Here is a 20711-nt window from a genome sequence, read left to right as displayed (position 1 = left end):
GTCCTTCTCTATCGGGGAAGGTCGTTCTTTTCGACCGAGCCCGCAGCTTCGGGAGGGACACACATGGAGCAGTGAGGGAGGAAGGGGACACCTGCCTGGACAGCCAGATCAGCCAAATCAACCCTGGCGATCAATGGGGTGACAGATGTCACAGCCAGATCGCCCTCACATCCAAAAGTATTCTGGTTTTAAATTAACTACTTAACTGTGAAAGAATTCATCATAAAAAGATACTTTCGTCTAAATAGTATTTCCAAAAACACCACCTTGTAATTTTTTACCTGAATTAAGGAATAAGATGAGTTTTCCTTTAACTAACTCCAGGGTGATATGTTTACCATTTGGTCCTTCTCTGTGGAGTAGAATCCCATTGTTCTCTCTGGTTTTAAATTTCAAAGAAATAACTTCTTTTGTTGGATTCATGGATTTCTGATTAAATGTGTACAGCAAGGAACTTTTCCCATCAAAATGAACCATCTCAGATCCTACAGTGGAAGACATTAAAAAGTGGTCTAAGTATAATATATTCTTATTAGTGCATTGAAATGTGTAAGTCAACATACACATACACATACATAGCATATCTCTGGTTTGTTTAATGCAGGGGGAAAAAACTCTACTGCCAATTTTCTCTTGACACTGGTAGTTGATATATCTAAACTCCACTCTTAATCTTTTCTGACATTGTCCCCAAAATGTATCATCTAGAAATACTTTCGTTGAATAATTCTAATTGCTCCTGTCTTTTATTGGCCTATTTTTATCCTGTAAATATTAAAGATCATGAAAAAAGCTGAAGTCAATCTCCCTTGAATAAAGTCTCCTTGCATGTTTAACAATCATTCAACATTTCTGTTTTTCTGAAGTTATAATAGTTCTCACACACTGGTAAGAGGTAAAATACCAGTGTCACTCAATGTAAATGGCTTAATTGTTTCTGAACAAGCAGCTTTGACTTTTAACAATTTCCACATAAGCAGTCACTTTGATATACTTTTGTCTGTCCATAAAAGACACACATAAAGACTCCAGACATACTAAATACTACTCTAAACTCATATTAAAATGTCTTCAGTTAACAGGATGTATTTTTCTCCCAACATTTTGGCCCAGTGACAGCACAAAAGGGCACACCTATTTTGTGTTGTACCTTAAGCATACTATGAAAATTCTTCTGGTGCAGCAGGCCATTGCTACACTGCTGCCATGTTCTCTCGACTTTCTGACAGTGTCTTATCTTTCCAACTATCAAGGTCACTTGCACTCAGTTTATATTAAGTAGTTATATTTTATCATTAGTATAAAAAAGACAGTGAAACCAACTGAAGACAGAACAAGATGCACACAAAGTCATTTTTATTACCCAGAAAAATCTCATATTTTTCCTATTTCACAAGTAAAAAGAAAAGACATAATTGTCCTTTAATTAATAATACATTTGTGTCATAAATAAAGGTCTAAGAGAAAGCCAATAAAATATGAAGTTGATGTCTTTCAAGCCAATGATAGGATGTTGTTTATTTAATTTCACAAAAAGTTGTGACTAATGTATACTTGGACCTGCATTTTATTGAGATTAACTAAAATATTTCCAGAAAACCCTTTATGTTCACAACTTAGAAGAATCATCCATTTTATGCAGCTACCTTTTGAAAATTCAGAAGTTTGATTCACATACATAGTGTAAAATATATAAACACTGCACTCTGTCTATAAGTTGTGTAAGCAAATAATTATTCTTCATTGCATAATAAACATGCCTGATAAAAACATAACTCTGTCAAATTCAAATGATGTCCCTTAGAGTATTAGATGACAAACTAATGAAAACTTGATAATAAAGAGTTTAAATGCTTTCACATTCTTGCAGTACAGTTTATGTGTCACTGAAAGGCAATGATAATAATTAAGGCTTATTACTGCAGTTAGCTAATAAATTTTTTTCCGTAAATGATTTTGCCAGGGTTATTTTGATCGAATAATTTTTGTCCTCATCTTCCCTGTTGCTCTTTTGCTTTGTAATAGTAATATTGATCTTCTTGGGATCAGAATCTCCTGGAGTGTTTGTTAAACACAGATTGCTGGGCACCATCTCAGAGTCTCTGTCTAACCAGGTTTGGGGTGGGACCTGAGAATTTGCATTTCTAACAAGTCCCCTAGTGATGTTGATACTGCCTGTCTGTGACTATATTTTGAGAACCACTGTTCTAAAGCACCTAAATTATATTCCCTGGAATATTCCCCTCAAGCAAAATGGAGTAGTGAAACATTTATTAGGTGATAGAAACGCAAAAGAATGGCCTTAAAAAACCTCTTTTGTCCTAATGTTTTGACTTTCCTTCTAATGTGATCACTAACACTTGTACCTAGAACAATTAACCACATGTGAGTCATCAAATTATATCTTATGAGGCAGGTTCAACATGTATTTTGACAGATTTTTTAAGCCTAAAGTGACTAAATTATAATATAGATAGGTAGCCAAATGAGTAAAGCAAAACCACTTAAAAATAATGTACTTTGTAACAGTCCTGAGATTTTAACTAAAATCTTAAATGAGAATAAACTTAAGCTCAATTCAAGAGGTTTAATAGAGATAGATAAAATTCAGGAATTGCTTTTAGAAGTCCGGAATGTTAAGCTTCCCATATCCCTCTGCAGCCTGTTATTGTACAGTCCCATAAGCTAATTTTTAAAGATTTGTTGAAAAACGAGCTTAAAAACCAAGAGTAGGTGGCAGAGAGCACATGTGCCTGCAAAGCCTAAAATATTTGCTGGCCAGTCCTTTACAGAAGAAGTTTGCCATCCCCCAATCTGCAGAACCATCCAGTGATGGTTGATGTGCTTGGTTTTTGATTGTTAAGCAGTAAGAATGAGCTCACAACCAGACATTTTGCAATCTTTCTATGATTGAAAAATCGAAAACCCTATTTTATATAGGAAATCACAAATTTCATTATTGTTTTTGACCTTCGTGTTGCATAATTCAATACACCTTGTGGCTATTCTTGAATATATATTTTATAAGGTAAAGAATAGGTCAATACTTCAGATCCTGGCTACATATTTTTTGTATAATATTAAAGATTGGTTTCTATATAGACAGTCTTCCATAGCTTCAAATTCTACTTTGGCAAGCATTTTGCTTTGGCGTAATATAGTTTTGTTATTAAAAGACCATTTTCTTTCCATCCTCCCTCTCCCCCAACCCCAACCCAATTTCCATCCATTCCACAAGTACAGTTTTATTTTCAGTTGATATTGATGTAGCACCTTCTAAGTATCACAAACTCTGCTGGATGCTGGGATAAAACATGGCCAGACATGGCCCAGCCTTCCTGGAGCTGATGGTTCTTCCCTCACTTTCTCACTTCTACTGTCGTGAAAATACATATTGCACCTGTGATATCCTAGTGTCTTATTGTGGGTTGCTAGGAAACTACAGTGACAAGGAAATAGCTTACAGCCTAGGATGGAAGTAGGAGAAAGAAAGGCTCTTCTCTAGTGAAAATGTTTGAAAAGAATGCAAAATATCAAGGTAATCTAGGTATCGTATCATCACACAATACCCTTCACATAAAATTTACACAGTCATCGGAAAGTAGCCAACAATGCTTCAAAAAATGGGCTACACTGTTAATCAAGAAGCTCTCCAGTTAAGCCCACACAATAAATAAGAATATGCATTATCATAAGATGATTTCTAACAGGAATGTTTAGATTGGAAAGTCAATTATAGGCCTCATCATAGAGAATCCATTTTATAAAATGTCATTTACTTACAAATGTTCATAAAGTAACCCGAATACTTGAAAACAAATTGGCAAGTCAATAAATACAATTAAAAAAAAATTAGCGCTATTTACTCAAACATGATTTGTAAAAGCAATAGATTAAAAAATGTAAATTAAAAAAATATACTCATATTTTGGGATAGAGAGTATTTTGCTCAGTAGGTTATCAGCAGTGAGCTCTCCAACTGTGGATGGCGGAGAGCCCCAGGTGGCCCCCTTTGAGTTTAATCTCCACTAAGTAGAGGCTTCCTTGACCCTCATATCATTGACCATGGAGTGACCTAGAGAAGCCAACTTTCAAGTCTCAGAGGTCACTGGTAATGAATGCTAAGGTGACCTTTTTTCTATCGGTCCACTAGCATGAGATATTTGCTATTGGACTGTTGTAAGAACAAATAAAATTTTATATGTCCATAATTAATACAAATAATCCATCATATTTATTTGAATGCAACCACCAAAATAATGCATTAAACTACCACTTAGCAACATACTTAACTTTTATAAGAAACCCGCATGAAAAATGTTCTTGTATGTAATTCAACTATTTAAATAATTGGGGTACTTGACACAGAAGTCACTTATTATGCACTGAAATAGGAAGCGATAGTTTCCCCTATTGTAAGAGTACAGAACCTACATTCTAAAAAGAGTAGCAGGAAATGTGATACTTAGTTGAAAGTAGAAAGTGTTTTTCCAATTTTATGTGATTTTAATTTATAATCATTAGTTTTATTAACTGAGGTTATATTTTGATAACTGCATCACTAACAATATTATTAAAGTAAACCCCACACATACTTGTCAGTTAGGGAAGGAAATCTATTTTACCAGTAGTGAGACTAAATTTGTGCTGATATATTTACAGCCTCTGGATCTGTTCCCACAAATAGCCCTGCATAACACAGAGTAGTAGCTCAGAGAAAGGACTATGGAGTTGTCCTATAAGGGTTTGAATACTGGTTCTATAGTGGAAAACTTACTTAACCTCTCTGTGTCTCAGTTTCCTCAGCTGTAAAAGGATAAAGAAGTCTCTCCCACATAACACTAATATGATTATTAAACAACTTAATATCTATACAGTGTGTAGAGCAGTGCCTGAAACATGGCAAGTCCACAATGGACATTAGCTACATGATTATTGTTAGAGCAGTAGGCAAAGAAAAGGAGGTGCAACAACAGTTAAAACTGCATTTATGACTTCTGCTTCTGACCAAGATGGAGTAACAGGGGCCAGATTTACTCTCTCACTTGAAGCAACCAAAAAAAAAAAAAAAAAAAAGGAAATAACATAAAACAATAGTTTTCAAGATATTTGACTTCAAGCAATAAAGGAGAGTGATGTTGCAGAGAAGAGAGACAGACAAGATAAGCCCTACAACTCCTTGGGGCACTGCATTAGAGAGTTTCCATCTCACAGAGCAGGAAGGAGAAACTGGGGCAAAGCCCAGCAGATTCCCTGAGTAGAGGAGACAGAGTCAAAAGCCTGGTAAGAACAAAGCATGTGAAGTCCATAGGCAGAGGTTGGAGAGGAAAAAATGAACACTGGTGATCTGCAATACACCCCTCTTGAGCTTTCAGCAAAGCACTGATCAGTGTATGCAAGTAAGGAAACTCATCAATGCTGGGAAAAGAACCATCTGAAAGGATTAATTGGGAAATAGTGCTAACATGCACATGGGGTTGGGAATAGTGCCCATTCATATCATCCAGACTGGAAACCTCATAGTTCACTGTCCTTGGTTAGAGTACTCAGAAGGGTCTTACCTCAGTAGTGAGCCCTAGACTAAACACTGCTCTAGTGTGAGCTAACGAATTTTAAAAGCAAGACCTAAAAGGATCAAATCCCCTTCAATTCAATGTTTCCTGAACAAAGCTCAAGCATATAAGAATACAAAAATATACAATAAGCTAAAAATCAAAATGTCTGGCATTTAATTGAAAATGTCCAGGCATACAAAAAAGTATGACTCATATTGAGGAAAAAAAATCAATTGAAACTTACACAGAATTGACACAGATTATTATTAGCAAAGAAAGACAATAAGGTAGTTATTATAACATCCATCCATATGTTCAACAAGTCAAATGGATACACAAAAGATACTAAAATTTGAAAATTTCCATGTCTGAGGTGAAAAAATACACTGTATGGGATTACTGGCAGGTTAAACACTGCAGAAGAAGAAATTAGTGAACTTGAAGCCAGCAATAGAAATATTCTGAAAGGAAATAAAAGGGAAAAATGATAATTTAAGAAAATAAATAAAACATCAGTGAGGTGTGTGACAAAACAAAATCAAGCAACCTAATATGTGCTTTAACTCATATATGTGGTAACTGAGTCCCTTAAGAAGAAGAGACCGGGGACGTTAGAAAAAATATTTGAAGAAAAAATGACTGAAACTTCCCAAATCTGATGAAAACTATACAACCACCAATCCAAATAGCCTAATGAACTCCAAACATGAGAAACAGAATAAAACAAAATGAAAGACCATCAGAAACAAATTGCTCAAAACCTTAAAAGCAGCTAGAGAAAAAAAGATATGTCACACTCGTAGAAACATAGACACAGATGGCTGCAAATTTCTCACCAGAAGAAAAGCAAGTGAAAAAACAGCAGAGCAATATTTTGAAAGTACTAAATGAAAAAATGTCACCCTAGAATTCTATATTGTGTGAAAACAATTTACAAAAATGAAGGTGAAATAACAACTTTTTTCAGACATACAAAATTTGAAAGAATTTCTCACCAGCAGATCCACACTACAAGCAAAATTAAAGGAAGTCTTTGAGGCAGAAGGAAAAGGATACATGGAAATATGGATTAATACAAAGGAATGAAGAATACCAGAATTTACAAGGAAATTATCATGTAGATTTTAAATGTCTTTTAAAAATAATTGAAAGGGTGAGCCTTCTAAAATGGCTGAGTGAGAAGCCCGGCAAATCCTACCTCTCAAAAGCAATGATAAAACTTGAAAAAAAAATGTTAAGGATAACAACTGAAGGACACTGGAAACTGACCACAGACATACAACAGATCTAGAAGCATACATTCAAGAAAATCTACTGAACCTCAATAAGGACAGTGGGAATCTGTGTTCTTTCAGCTAGAGGCTGCTCCACCCCCAGCCCCTCGGCACTGAACTTCTACCAGGGCTGCGTAGCCAAGCACATGGAAGATTCCTTCCCAAGGGACACTGCCAACAACAGCTATCTCAGTGACAAGCAATAAGGGAAGGCCAACATTGCAGCCAGCCTGAGAGTTCAATGCTGTTGGGGGTAAAGCACTGACAGGCTGACCAGCCAGACACTTAACAAATTTAGAGGAATTTGGAGGAACCAAATTTGTACTAGCGGTCAGGGACTACATCTCTGAGGAAGAGATATTTAAGTGGAGACCTGAATGATGAGATGTGGACAGACAGGTGAAAAACTTGGGAAGAAGCATTTCAAGCCAAGTAAACCACTTACGCAAAGAAAAGAGTTTGTTGGCAAGTCTTGAGTTGCATTATGTGAGTGAGTTGAGTTGGAGAGATTTGAGATTACTTAGGGTATAATTTGGAGAGAGCATATTCAGAATTTGATATTCTTTAGATGTGTAGGGACACATGTGTCAAAGGTGACTCCCATGTCTCTAGTGTAAGTTCCCGTGAATGATGGAATCATTAGCCAAGACCAGGAAAACTAGAAGAAGAATAGGTTAAGGGGTGGGGTGAATCAGGTCAAGAAAGCAATTTGAAACTCACTAAGTTTTATGTACTTGTGAAAGAACAATGTTCCTGATAAGAGATTGATTCCGTTTTCTTAATAATTGGTCCTATTGTCCAACTCTGAGGTTTTTCAAACATCACAGGTCATTTCAGGATTAAAATTCTGGTAACAAATTATAACATTTTAAATGCCTAGAAGTTATTCCTTTAGACTAATTTAGTTACTATAACCCACTTTGTTCTGCTGCACTTTATTAGGTGTGTATTGGTATGTCTTTCAATATTTACTTTCAGCAAAAGCCTTACATGTATTCCTTTAGAGGCAATAATTTGGGAGGTGATTTAAAATAAATCAGTGAGTAATTGTGTAATAACTTTAATTGAAATTAAATAAATTAAAATAGCACTAAACAAATGTCTATTATATACAAAAATATGAGAGGCTGTTCTGTTTCATATGATTTTAGGGTTAATATTATTTTAACTTTAATATTTTTCTACTTAATATCAGATAAAACCATAAGGCTATATTATGAAAGTTTAGCAAAATTTATCGTTTTTACCCTTAGATAAAAATCTATCTTCTATTTATACTTGAACATAAATTGAGAATGAGAAACCTATGCCCAAGTTTAGCTGGTCTACAAAATATCCACATTTCCCCTCACCTGCACTGGCTCCTTAGCACCTGGAGGACAGAAATTGTGCCTTACTCTTTTATTCAGTGGGGGGCCTTGAATGGGGTTAAAGTTCTGTAAACACGTACTGAATTGAACTGACACTTTTTCTAATTGAGTTTGAGTATTTTCTACTGTTGCCATAATTGGAATGGATAATACAGATCAGTGTTCTCTCATATGACTAAAGACCATTATTAACTTCCAGAGTTTTTCTTTGTCATGGTGACTATTTCTCCTTTCATCCTATGTTCTTCTGTCCCTATTAATGCATTTTCAAAACTGAAATCTACTTAGAGCAGAACCAGTACTGAACAGAAGGAAGTTCCATATGCAGACTTTTCTCTTGATATTCTCCCTAAATATTTCAAAATACACATTATTCTTATAGAATGTTAACAACAGATTTATAAATATTGACACATGTTGATGTTGTTATATAAAACCTACATTTTTTTCACTGCAACAGTCTATGTATTCTTTTTTTTTTTTTAATTGGAGTATAATTGCTTTACAAAGTTGTGTTAGTTTCTGCTATACAATGAAGTGAATCAGCTATATGTATACATATATCCCCTCCCTCTTGGACCTCCCTCCCCACTGCCATCCCATCCATCTAGGTCATCACAGAGCACCGAGCTGAGCTCCCTGTGCTATATAGCAGGCTTCCACTAGCTATCTATTTTACACATGGTAGTGTATTTATGTCAAACCTAATCTCCCAGTTCATCCCACCCTCTCTTTCCCTCCCTGTGTCCACGTGTCTGTTCTCCACGTCTGTGTGTCTATTCTTGCTCTGCAAACAGGTTCATCTGTACCACTTTTCTAGATTCCACATATATGCGTTAATATGCGATATTTGTTTTTCTCTTTCTTACTTACTTCACTCTGTATGACAGACTCTAGGTCCATCCACATCTCTACAAATGACCCAATTTCATTCCTTTTTATGACTGAGTAATATTCCATTGTATATATGTACCACATCTTCTTTATCCATTCATCCGTCAGTGGACATTTAGGTTGTTTCCATGTCCTGGCTATTGTAAATAGTGCGGCAATGAACACTGGGGTACGTGTGACTTTTTGAATTATGGTTTTCTCAGGGTGTATGCCCAGTAGTGGGATTGCTGGTTCATATGGCAGTTCTATTTTTAGTTTTTTAAGGAACCTCCATACTGTTCTCCACAGTGGCTGTATCAATTTACATTCCCACCAACAGTACAAGAGGGTTCCCGTCTCTCCACACTGTCTCCAGCATTTGTTGTTTGTAGATTTTTTGATGATGGCCATTCTGACCAGTGTGATGTGATACCTTATTGTAGTTTTGATTTGCATTTCTCTAACAATTAGTGATGTTGAGCATCTTTTCATGTGCCTCTTGGCCATCTGTAAGTCTTCCTTGGAGAAATGTCGAGTTCTTCCGCCCATTTTTGGATTAGGTTGTTTGTTTTTTTGATATTGAGCTGCCTGAGCTGTTTGTATATTTTGCAGTTTAATCCTTTGTCTGTTACTTCGTTTGCAAATATTTTCTCCCATTCTGAGGGTTGTCTTTTCATCTTGTTTATGGTTTCATTTGCTGTGCAAAAGCTTTTAAGTTTAATTCGGCCCCATTTGCTTATTTTTGTTTTTATTTTCATTACTCTAGGACGTGGGTCAAAAAAGATCTTGCGGTGATTTATGTATTCTTTTAAATAAACACAAGATTTTAAAACAGGCAATTATATGTTCTATTCCTTTCTTCTATTCCCTCTTAACCAATTTGATTTTCAATGCCTGATTTGACACAGGACTAGAGTGCCACATGGATGACTGGTAGACCCCCACGGGGCTTACCATTCTGTGCCTATCTAGTCCACGTTTCTAACAATTTATGCACTCTTTCTCTCCTTTCTTCCCTACTCCTTTCCTGTCTTCCTTCCTTCCCTCTCTTATTCAAACTATAAACACAGTGATAAACATAAAATTACATTACAGTAGTGGGGCTAATACAACACAATATGACAAAGGAACACTTGAGAATGACACGGAGCACGAACATGGGGAGACAAAGTAGATGGCAGAAAAGAAGGGACAGAAGAGACCCAAAAGATGACTAACAACCTCGTTAAAGAAATGAGGGTGGAACTGGGGATAATTATCCAGATGTGCGGGGCTTCAGATACCTGTGTCAAGGATGTCAACTTGGAATTGGTCACAGTATGTAAATGTTGTTGAAAACTTAAGAAAGTGGATTAAAACTCAAACAGAAACCCTTTTAGAGTGGAATACAAAGCCTAGAACAAGTACATAGGGAATGTTGACATTGGATGGAGGGGACTGCTAGAGAGGGGCAGGGCGAGGGAAAGTGAGGAACCCCATGCCAGACACTAGCCTTGGTATGCAGGTCAGCAGGGGCTCTAAGAAGACCCCATGCACTCCATTTCTACTCTAGAAATGGGGGAAGGGCTTTTCAGTTAGTGAAAATATATATGCCAAGCCAAGAAGACATGAAAATCTGCAATTTTTACAGGAATAGTAAATATCATTGTAAATGGAATGTAAAGAGATGAAACTGGAAAGAGAAGTCGCATATAAGAGACATTAAATGCCAAGATAAGCAATTTGGACATTCTCTCACTATCAACAGAGCAGTGGAAATACACATCAAAAAAGATAATAATTATCACTTTTTGAGCTGTAAACTATATCACACTAAATTACTGCCAAAAATAAAAATGCAAAGTGCTGCACTTGAATAATTATTAATAATAAGAATGAAGACAAAACAGAGCCACTACTATTGAGGAATGTATTTTGTGCTGCTTTACAAATAGTGGTGATTATTTTCCGTTTGCATTTTTATGCTAGGAGTCCCTTATGCCCAACAGCTCGTGTTTGCTCAATTTAGGATGCACGCAGGTTCCATGACAGCTGTACAGCCAACTGGCCCTTCAGGGGATCAGACACGCAGCTTTGATCTTCCTGGTACCGACCTCTAATCCAAGAAACTAGAGTAATATCTCCTCACGAAGAATGTCAAGCTAATGGCAAATCCCCATCAAACAGCACGTTCTGCTTTGAATTCAGTAAACCTCAAGTTATTTCCAGAGTAATGGGAAAAGGAGACACTAATTTCATGGGATCAAAGAGAAACACTAAATATCAGGTGTCCTAGCCATTGCAGCAGTGAGCACACCAAAAGATCCCAGAAACAAAAGAATGAAAGTTAATGATCAATGGAAAGAGGGAAAATAGATTCATAGCAATGCAACACGATCTATGCTAAATGTTCCATGGACTCATAAATACTAGAGAGCAGAGGCGGGGTTAGGAAGCAGAGCCAAAGTGGGATAGGTCATTAGGAAGGGGTATGAAACAGAGGCTGAAGGTGACCCTTGAATATGGGATGGGTGGCTTGGTGAGACTCACCTCCAGAACCACCCATTGTCTGTTGGGTTACCAAAGTGGACATGATACCATTGCTATTCAACAACTCATGTCCACCCCTATCCCTGTACCACGAGAACACTAAATTCCTGCTCCCACAATTTATATATGCTATTTCTTCCTACAAGCACCATCCCTGCCTCCTGTCTCACTGCCCATGCCCTCTACTTTGAAAACCGACTGCTGGAAAGGTTCCTTTTCTCACCCAACTGACTGAATACTCTATTCCCCATGCCCCATGTTCATGTTACAGCATTTTATATTTGTTTTGTACAATTTTATGACTTCTCATAAAATCCTGACAAAGAAATAAATAATTTTAGAAGCATCCCCCACATCCAATACAGTTCTCTGCAAAAAAATAAATTCATATATGACAAGTGAGGGAATAAAGAAATCAATGTCTGAAGAGTATGGTAGTTATGAAAACAAAATTAGGAAAAAAGACAGATAGTTTTAAATCTTAGATTCAATATGTAATAGCTCCAGAAACTTCTTAATTTCTCCAAGGTTCAGTTTCTTCTTTCTCTGAAGCAGTGAGATTACTACTATACTGAATTCATTTGGTTGGTGTGGGAGTTGAATGAGAAAATGTCTGTAGGAGGTAGGATCTGACACATTAAATATCCTGTATACGGTAGATCTTATGGTTACACTTTTCTGCAAAGTTAATGGTCTGATCAGGTACAGAATGAGGTGTGACCAAAAACCCAAGATGTTCCCATCCAACTTATTCTTTGGGTTATTCTCCAGTTTTCTAGAATATTGTTTTTTATATTAATTTTTTCATTTTGTGTTAATTTAAGAAATACCAGTATATTCTGGACCTTCAAAATGGCAGCTGTAGAGTTGATCCCCTATATATGTCACTGAATGCTTTTATGGTCACGTTTATGCTCACATTGGCTGCCAGCTCTTTTACTTTTATCATCAGTGGGGAAAAGAGGGAAGACATAATACATAAATGATGTTCAAAAGAAGGTTCCACAGCGATGCAAGTAAAGTAGAGGGAAAAGTGAGTCATCATGGGGAACAGGGAACACGCACTCACCTGTGTTCCCACAGGAGGATCATCCCAGTGTCAGAAGACGGCACCATCAATCACAATATATAACTGTTCTTGATTTGAACTTTGTTCATTTTATGAACTGCCTGCTATGAAACAGATATTCTGCTAAGCTCTGCGAATCTAAGATTCTAGGGCTCATTTCAGGTCCTCCTCTGAATTCAACCTTAAAATAACTATAATATTATCAAGACTTTCCATAAACCCAGTTCTACATGCACAGGTATTTAAAAGGTTGAAGAAGTCAAGTTCAGTTTTCAATTTGGTGTTTAGAACACATCACTCCGTCATCGATTTCCATCGGGGAATAAACACCACTTACTGTATGCACATCCATACACTTCAATCCTCATCCCAATCCTGCCCTTGGGATTCCAGGTTAAGGGGAGGAAGCGCAGGAATCTGGCTTCGAAGGGAGGCTGGAGTCTGTAGTGCACCACGCTGTCTGCATTTGTGTTTCCTGGGAAACCCTGGGAGAAAATGGAGAAGGCGTCAGTGTGTCTGCAGAATATCGTCTTCCTATTGTCACCTCACATGCTAATGAGCGATCAATGCTTCATTTTGTTAATATGCAAATGGATGTTTGCTTTCGAGAAACTCTGCTAACATTTAAGAGGGATGTGACAACCTCTCTTCAATGCCTGGATTAGTGACCATCATCTAAATTTTCCTTATTTGCAGGGTAGTTTAAGTTTCAATGGCAAAATTAAACCAGCTATAAACCTGCTACTTTTGAAGGCTTGCTTTTAGAAAGTTACTCATCCCTTAAATCATTTCCTAACCTCCAAGCAATCAAGACACTCACAAGCAACCTCACATCCAGGACAATCAAGCACAATGGTAACCTGCAGGTTTTGCAATAAGAATCCTAGATACAAAAATTTGAGATCTAGGGGGGAACCTGAGCAGTGTTCTAGTTCAAAACCTGTAACTTATAAATGCAAAACTCAAGCCTGAGAAAATGAAAAGATTCTGTGGAGGCAGGACAGCTATTATCCAGCATGGCCAGGACAAGATCCTGGGGCTTCGGATTTCAATCCCTGTGTTCATTGTGTGTTGTCAGGCTGCCCCAAGTCATCAGCATTTAGGGGGTGCTTGGGAGAAACACATCAATGCCACCTGCTACAAGACAGAGGTGTGCTTTCTTAGCCGTAGTCATCTGGCTTCATGCTAGAAGGGGTCAGCATGAGAGCAAAGGAACTTGTTATAAGGAGTGTGACTTCTTTTTCATGGTGTTCTTTTTAATGTAAATATCAGCAAGAAGGGAAAACAAAGAATGCATGATGTTGTTGTACATATAGCATCTTAACAGAAAACGTTGCCCCATCCAAGACCGGACCGGTTTAAGCTCTGAAAACAGAGTAAGGGCTCTCAGGTATGGGTCTCTTCTGAAATCTACTGTCAAATGTAAAAACTATCTAAATTTCACCAATTTTTGGAACCCACAGTGAAAACATAAAATGTAGTATATTTTGGGATGGGTCACCTTCAAGTTCTGCACTCTTTGATTTCACAAATTTTATTATCCAGAAGTCAAAGGTGTTCACATAATAGTTCTCCATTTAATAGTAATAAAATTAGGGAACAAAAGGGGTCGATGCTTTCTCACGCTCACTTGCACTAGGGGGACAAACCCACCTACCTGCCATGCAGTTAATACAAACAGCCAGATACAATTACGCAGCCCAGGAGCAAGACTCTTTAGTTCTACAAGAAATGATGCTTGCCTAGTTATTTAGCTTTGTGAAATGCTGAGCCAGGTTTAACAACCAAACCAAACAAAACCAGTAATCAAGTTTGTGAATCATGACCACCAGGGAGATTTCCTTGGTATAAATAGATGCAACTAAAAAAACCCAGAAAACTCAAATGTAATGAGAGCGCGTGTCCCAGACGTTATAAAGAAAATGGTTAGATTATAAGCCTATAAAGTTCCTTGCACTGACTCATCAAAATTCCAAGATAGAGAGTCTTGTTCCTACTTTACACATGAAAATGCTGACTTCCCCAAGGTCACAGAGGTAACGAGATGGAGAAGGATTTTGTGGAAGCTGGTTGCCACAGGTTAGCTCTGTATGGGACGGCCTAGTCCACTGTTGAAACTCTGAACCTAGAGTAGGGCTGCTGAGGAAGCACTGGTGGCTCTTCGCTTCCATGCAGGACTTTTCTTCCTGTTCCTACGAGCTTCATTTTTTCACATGTTAGAACAAACTTCTTGGTTAATGAATGAAACACCACCATGGAGGCACTCAATCATTTCTCTTGTTCAATGAAAGTGAAATCTTTGACCTACATCATCTTTTCTTTCAAGTGTTAACAACCGTTGTGCCAATATCAAGTAAGCTCTTTTCACTGCCTCTATGCTCCAAAGAAGAACTCAAGAATGTCCACTCCCTGTCTTTACACTGGACCCCAGGCTGATGTGGGTAGAAGCAGCGTTTTCCCAGCTCCACCGCTGCCTAAGGCGTGGCCTTAAGCCGGTAATATCTGCTGTAAGTCACAGTTCCCTCGTCTACAAAACCAGTTTGGTAAAACCTACTTTAAATATTTGAGTACGAATTAAGTGAGATAATGTCTGAAATGTAACCCACCCACTCCCCACCTGGAGGTAAATGCTCCAGGAGTGGTGGATGCCCTGCTTGTGGCCGTGGCTGGTGTTTTGGTTATTACTGGTGCATTTGGTAGAGAGAGCTCATCTGTCAGACTCTGCATCCCGTCTTTACATTTAATCTCAGGTTCAATGTCCAAGACCTCCAGATAAACAGTCAGGAGAGGAACATTGCCTCTTACATCTGCTGCAATTCTAAGGTTATAATTCAAGGTAAGAAGTAAAATTGATATTTATTTTAGTAGCTGACAAAACTTGTAAACCTCAGCATGAACTACATAATGAAATTATTTCCTAGGAATGCTACTTAAATTGTTTTATTTTCCTTATATAATATTACTTCTTTCTGAAGTATTTTGTTTATTGAATACAAACTCTGAAAACTGTACCTCAGCTTGGTGTGATGACAATGCCCTACAGCAAAAGGAGTTTCTCTTTTTGTTTTAATGATATTTAAGACAGAATACTCTTTTTTTTTGAGACAGAGTACGCTTCAAGAAATATTTCAGGTGAGACTAATCGATGTTAATAGTATATGAATAGAGGAGATGAAGAACACACTCTACAACTTCTGAGATCTGCACACAAAACATTCATTATATGTGATTTTAATCACAATCAAATATTTGAAATGTATGTACCTATGTATACATATATGTATACCTATATGATTATCTTAATTAATTCTAATTTCAAGAAATTACATTATTTTTGTCCTATACAGAACTATCAATAGTTCCTTTGAATATAAATAAATGATACATTTCTTTAAAGATACAGAAATTTAAATGAAATGAGTTTGGAGTAGAAAGGATCTCTACTAGCATGCCACTCACACATTTGGGGCTTATTACTGAAATAATCTCATATTTTTTACTAAGCTAATGTTTATCTTTTAAAAATGTGGCATAATCTATTATTTGGATTATATAATTTTGCTTTGGTGTTTCTAGAACAGACATAAATGTACAGGCTGAGCATAGAATGTCGGGAACAAAGGCCCACTCTTGCTTTGTTCTAACAAGTGAAATAATGAAGCTCGTAGGAATAGGAAGAAAAGTCCTCCATGGACGCGAAGAGCCACCAATGGTTCCTCAGCAGCCCTACTCTAGGTTCAGAGTTTCAACAGTGGACTAGGCAGTCCTATGCAGAGCTAACCTGTGGCAACCAGCTTCCACAAAATCCTTCTCCATCTCGTTACCTCTGTGACCTTGGGGAAGTCAGCATTTTCATGTGTAAAGTAGGAACAAGACTCTTCTATCCTGGAATTTTGATGAGTTAGTGTAAGGAATTTTATAGGCTTACAATCTAACCATTTCCTTTATAGCATTCCTCTATTAGCTATTACAGAATTAAAAAAACAAAGCAACAAAACTCTTCGCACTATTGATCACCAGAACCACTTCAGTTTGATGTAGACTCAATAGTCAATAGCTTAAGGACATCACAATTGAACATTTTATCCACTATCAAGAACAAATATTGTTTGATAGAGTTTTCAGTTTCTACAAGCATGTTTTTTAGCTACGTGCGAAAGTGACTAGAGTCTGTGGCGTGTGGTCCACTCACATGCTATAAATGTATTTCCAAAATAATTTATTTAGAAATTGATGATGCTTCTGAAAAGCTGCCAAGTCCTCATTTAGCTTGTTTAGCAATCACATCAGTGGCATCTAAACAATCATGAGAAAGGATCGGTATGAGGCCATGGTTTCTGGTGTAATGTTGAGTCATCACAATGCTGTATTGAACGACCTTCAAGATGCCTATAATGCATTTATCAGTTTAAGTTTGAAGTATCTGTGACTTAAGAAAGACTTTTACATCAATTCTTTACTTCAAAATGTGAGAGGCACTGCTTATAGCAATAGGTCTCAGTGCATTAAAAATTAATGAAGATTGTCTCTACTCTCTGTCACTAGGAAATCAGGGATTCATAATTCAAGCACACTGTTAAGAGTATTTTACCACCTCTGAGGTAAGGGGTAGGATGTTGTTGGGATTAAAAGGGCACACAGAAATCCCCATGTTCTAATTCTGGCCTTTTTAATTGCTGGACCGTGAAGATCTTAGACAAAACATTTTATCTTCCCAACTCTAAGCTTCTTCATGAGTAATGTGGGAACAATAATATGTATTATTGTTAAAAATAATAATACTCTGTTCCTGTTATTTCCAGAGGTTCACAGACCATGAAAAAGTATACTAAAATTACTTCCTATAATTAGACAATGAAAAAGTTGTACTAAATTGCTTTAAAGCAAATGGTCTTGTTAATTATTTTTAATATTTTCTTGAACTGCAAAATACTACAACATTGATACATGAATAAACTTGAGGAAAGTATCCTTTCACTTTAGTTTTATCAAGTGAACTAAAAATTCAGTAATACAGTTTATGATGCCAAATATGTGACCTGGAGGGAGTCACTCACTCTTTGAGACCTTGTTACAGGGAAGAACCAAATCTGACTACATGTTGAATCTGTTTCTTTTACTTTAACCTTTGCCTTCCGCTGCTTTTGTTCACTAAAAGGATACTGTCTGTACATAATGGCCTGCCTCGGGGAACCCTGCCCCTCTGCCTGAATGTTAAACCAAAGTGCCTTTGTTCAGGAAAACATACGGACTCTGTCCACCTGTGGATGGCTGCAATTAAGAAGAAATTAACACATCCCCTCCCTGAGGCTGGCCATTCCAGGGGATATTCGCAAAACTTATGGCCCTTTTACTTTACCTCCTCATCTCCTCCCCATCTCTGTGCTATAAAAGAAACTGGCATCCAAACCCCGATAAGATGGTTATTTTGAGACTTTAGTCTGCCATCTTCTCGGTCTGCTGGCTTTCCGAATAAAGTCGTATTCTTTCCCTCAATGCGTCATCTCTGATTTATTGGCCTGTTGTGCGGTGAACAGAACGAGCTTGGACTCGGTAACACCCTCAGTTTATCCAGATGAGTGTGCTTTGTACCAGGTGAACTCTAAAGTTTTCCCTTCTGTAGATAAGTTTACCTCAACACGTTCCAGAAGGTAAAAGAATAATCTCTCCTTCTGCTTGATTAAAGTAAGCAAACATCTACCTAAAGTGCACTTAAAATATTTGCTTTCCAGACATTTATGTAATATATTCCGCCATGAAAATCTCAAGTTGTGGTCAATGTGTTGGAAAAAGTATGCACTTAATCAGTATTTCCAGTTTGGGTTTATGGCCTCTTGGTGGAAGCAAGTCAGGAGAGTCAAAAGCAGAGAGAGATAACCATCTCCGTGTGTCCCACCACCTTCTCCTACAGCAAGAGAGAACCCACCTGTCCCATGGCTGAGCACAACTACACCACACAGGAACTCACAGCGCCTGGCCCTGAAATAATCCGAAACCCAGGGCCAATGCAGATCTGTGAAACTGGGTCCTAAATGCTGCTTTTAATTGACATGCTTTTGTTATCTGTATTGTTTAGACAGCGGCAACGTAAGCATGATAGAAATATTATTGAAATCAAGTATTTTTCAAACACATTGCTAAAGTTATAGGCTTTTACTTTATTTTTTCCCTCCTGCTTGAAATATTATTAATCTAGGATGGAACACAGCTCACCCTTCCTGTGCAGCAAAAGTACAGCTCAAGTTTCTCAATACTCTTTCTTTCCCAATCTTTCTAAATGATCAGGAAGAAAACATTTTAGAAGACATCTGGGAACATATCTTTTGCTGGCAAAGATGTTGAAAACAGAGAAAAAGTCAGAAAAAAATTACTTCCAATGACATCAAGACCATATTTTGAAATTGTTACCGACCAGGTTTCTTGGCGTCCTTAAACAATAAAAATTGATCAAAGGCCAGACAAGAAATTCAGTCAAGGCTTTATTGGGGCCCCTGCTGCAGCAGAGCGAGAACAAACAACAGGGAGCGAGAACAAACAACAGGTTCCTTTGCTTGCGTGCTCCCTAAGCGGGGGCGAGCTTGCTGCTTATATGGCAGTGGTCCCCACACCTTTTTGGCACCAGGGACCGGTTTCATGGAAGACCATTTTTCCATGGGCCGGCAGGGGGTGGGGTGGGGGGATGTTTCAGGCAGTAATGTGAGCGATGGGGAGCAGGAGATGAAGCTTTACTCGCTCCCCTGCCACTCACCTCCTGCTGTGCAGCCTGATTCCTACCAGGCTGCGGCCTGGGGTTTGGGGACCCCTGTTACATGGCGTGAGGGCAGGGGTGTGTCCAGGGGTCGGGCCAGAAGGGTGGCTTAGGTGGTTTGCCCACCGCTTAGGTGGTGTTGTGTGCAGGGGGCACGTGCAGTACCCTGCTTTTGCTCTGGGATCTTCAAAAGTGGCAGTTGGGTTTTTTGGTCTCTTTGTATCTTTTGTCCAGAATTTGCCCCAACTGGGCGTGCACGTCGTTATTTTTAGTCCCATACAGTTTCTTTGTTATTTTGTTGCTCGAGGAGAGGTGTGTCGAGGTGCAAGCACTGCAACACTGCAGCAAAGGGCCCCAGGTCCCAGCAAAGGGTCCCGGGTCCCAGCCTGTCTCAAAATCAATATATGGCTGTTGAAAACAATACTAGAACACTGCAAATAAAAGTATGTTATTTGATACATGGCACAAATTTAGTTCTGACAAATGAATTGGCTTCTAAACTTCAAGAGTAACACAAAAGAAGAAAATGAAGTATGGTTAGTGTTATTAAGGAATGCCTCAAAGGAGTGCTGGGTAGTGGGCATATTCTATTAGCAGCTTCAAGGAATTAAATAAATTCATGAAATTAAAGGAATTAAAGTATTTAACTGTGAGTCTAGACTGTTTTAGGACTACTGGGAGAATAGCACTAACCCAGTGGCCTCCTGTATATGTTGAAAATAGTAATATGCAAATTGGGTCATTTGTACAAAATTTAGGAAGATTTCTCATTAAGTTCCATTGACTTAAAGTGATACCAATATGTGTTTAGTTCAACATTAAACTACTTCAAATGGTAGGGAATTCCTTTAACCTGCTGTTATGTTGAAGCCCTAACCCCCAGTACCTCAGAATGTGACTGTATTTGGAGAAAGGGTCTTTAAAGAGGTGATTAAGGTAAAAGGAGGCCATTAGGGTGGGTCCTAATCCAATCTGACTGGTGTCCTTACTAGAAGAGGAAATCTGGACACAGAGAAGCACCAGGGAAGTGTGCACACGGAGGAAAGACCATGTGAGGACACAGCAAGAAGACAGTCATCTGTCAGCCAGGGAGAGAGGCCTCAGAAGAAACCAACCCTGCCAACACCTCGATCTGGGACTTCTAGCTACCAGAACTGTGAGAAAAGAAATTTCTGTTGTTTAACCGTCTGAATGTGGCATTTTGTTACTGCAGCCCGAGGAAAATAATACTCTTAGCTTCTGGATTGGCCTGTGGTGGCCTTGCTGAGTGACTTGGATCAGTGAGTCCCTTAC

The 20711-nt window shown here is 38.0% G+C and overlaps 1 protein-coding gene across 4 annotated transcripts in view; it reads right to left on the bottom strand.

Moving 5' to 3' along the window:
* The window catches only part of LOC309665098 (contactin-associated protein-like 3), a 239849-nt gene that overhangs the window by 87854 nt on the left and 131284 nt on the right, over positions 1-20711 (bottom strand). For all 4 annotated transcript variants that reach the window (XM_082471232.1, XM_082471233.1, XM_082471234.1 and 1 more), the window contains 2 exons: positions 13008-13155; positions 282-485 (listed from right to left, as the gene is read on the bottom strand). In XM_082471232.1, the coding sequence (XP_082327358.1) occupies positions 282-485; positions 13008-13155 (352 nt within the window). The remainder of the gene's footprint in view (positions 1-281; positions 486-13007; positions 13156-20711) is intronic.

Source organism: Balaenoptera physalus (genome assembly GCF_965194825.1).
Source record: "Balaenoptera physalus genome assembly, chromosome: 7".
NCBI lineage: Eukaryota > Metazoa > Chordata > Mammalia > Artiodactyla > Balaenopteridae > Balaenoptera > Balaenoptera physalus.
Note: the sequence above shows the minus strand (reverse complement) of the source record. Positions and strands in the feature narration are given on the sequence as shown.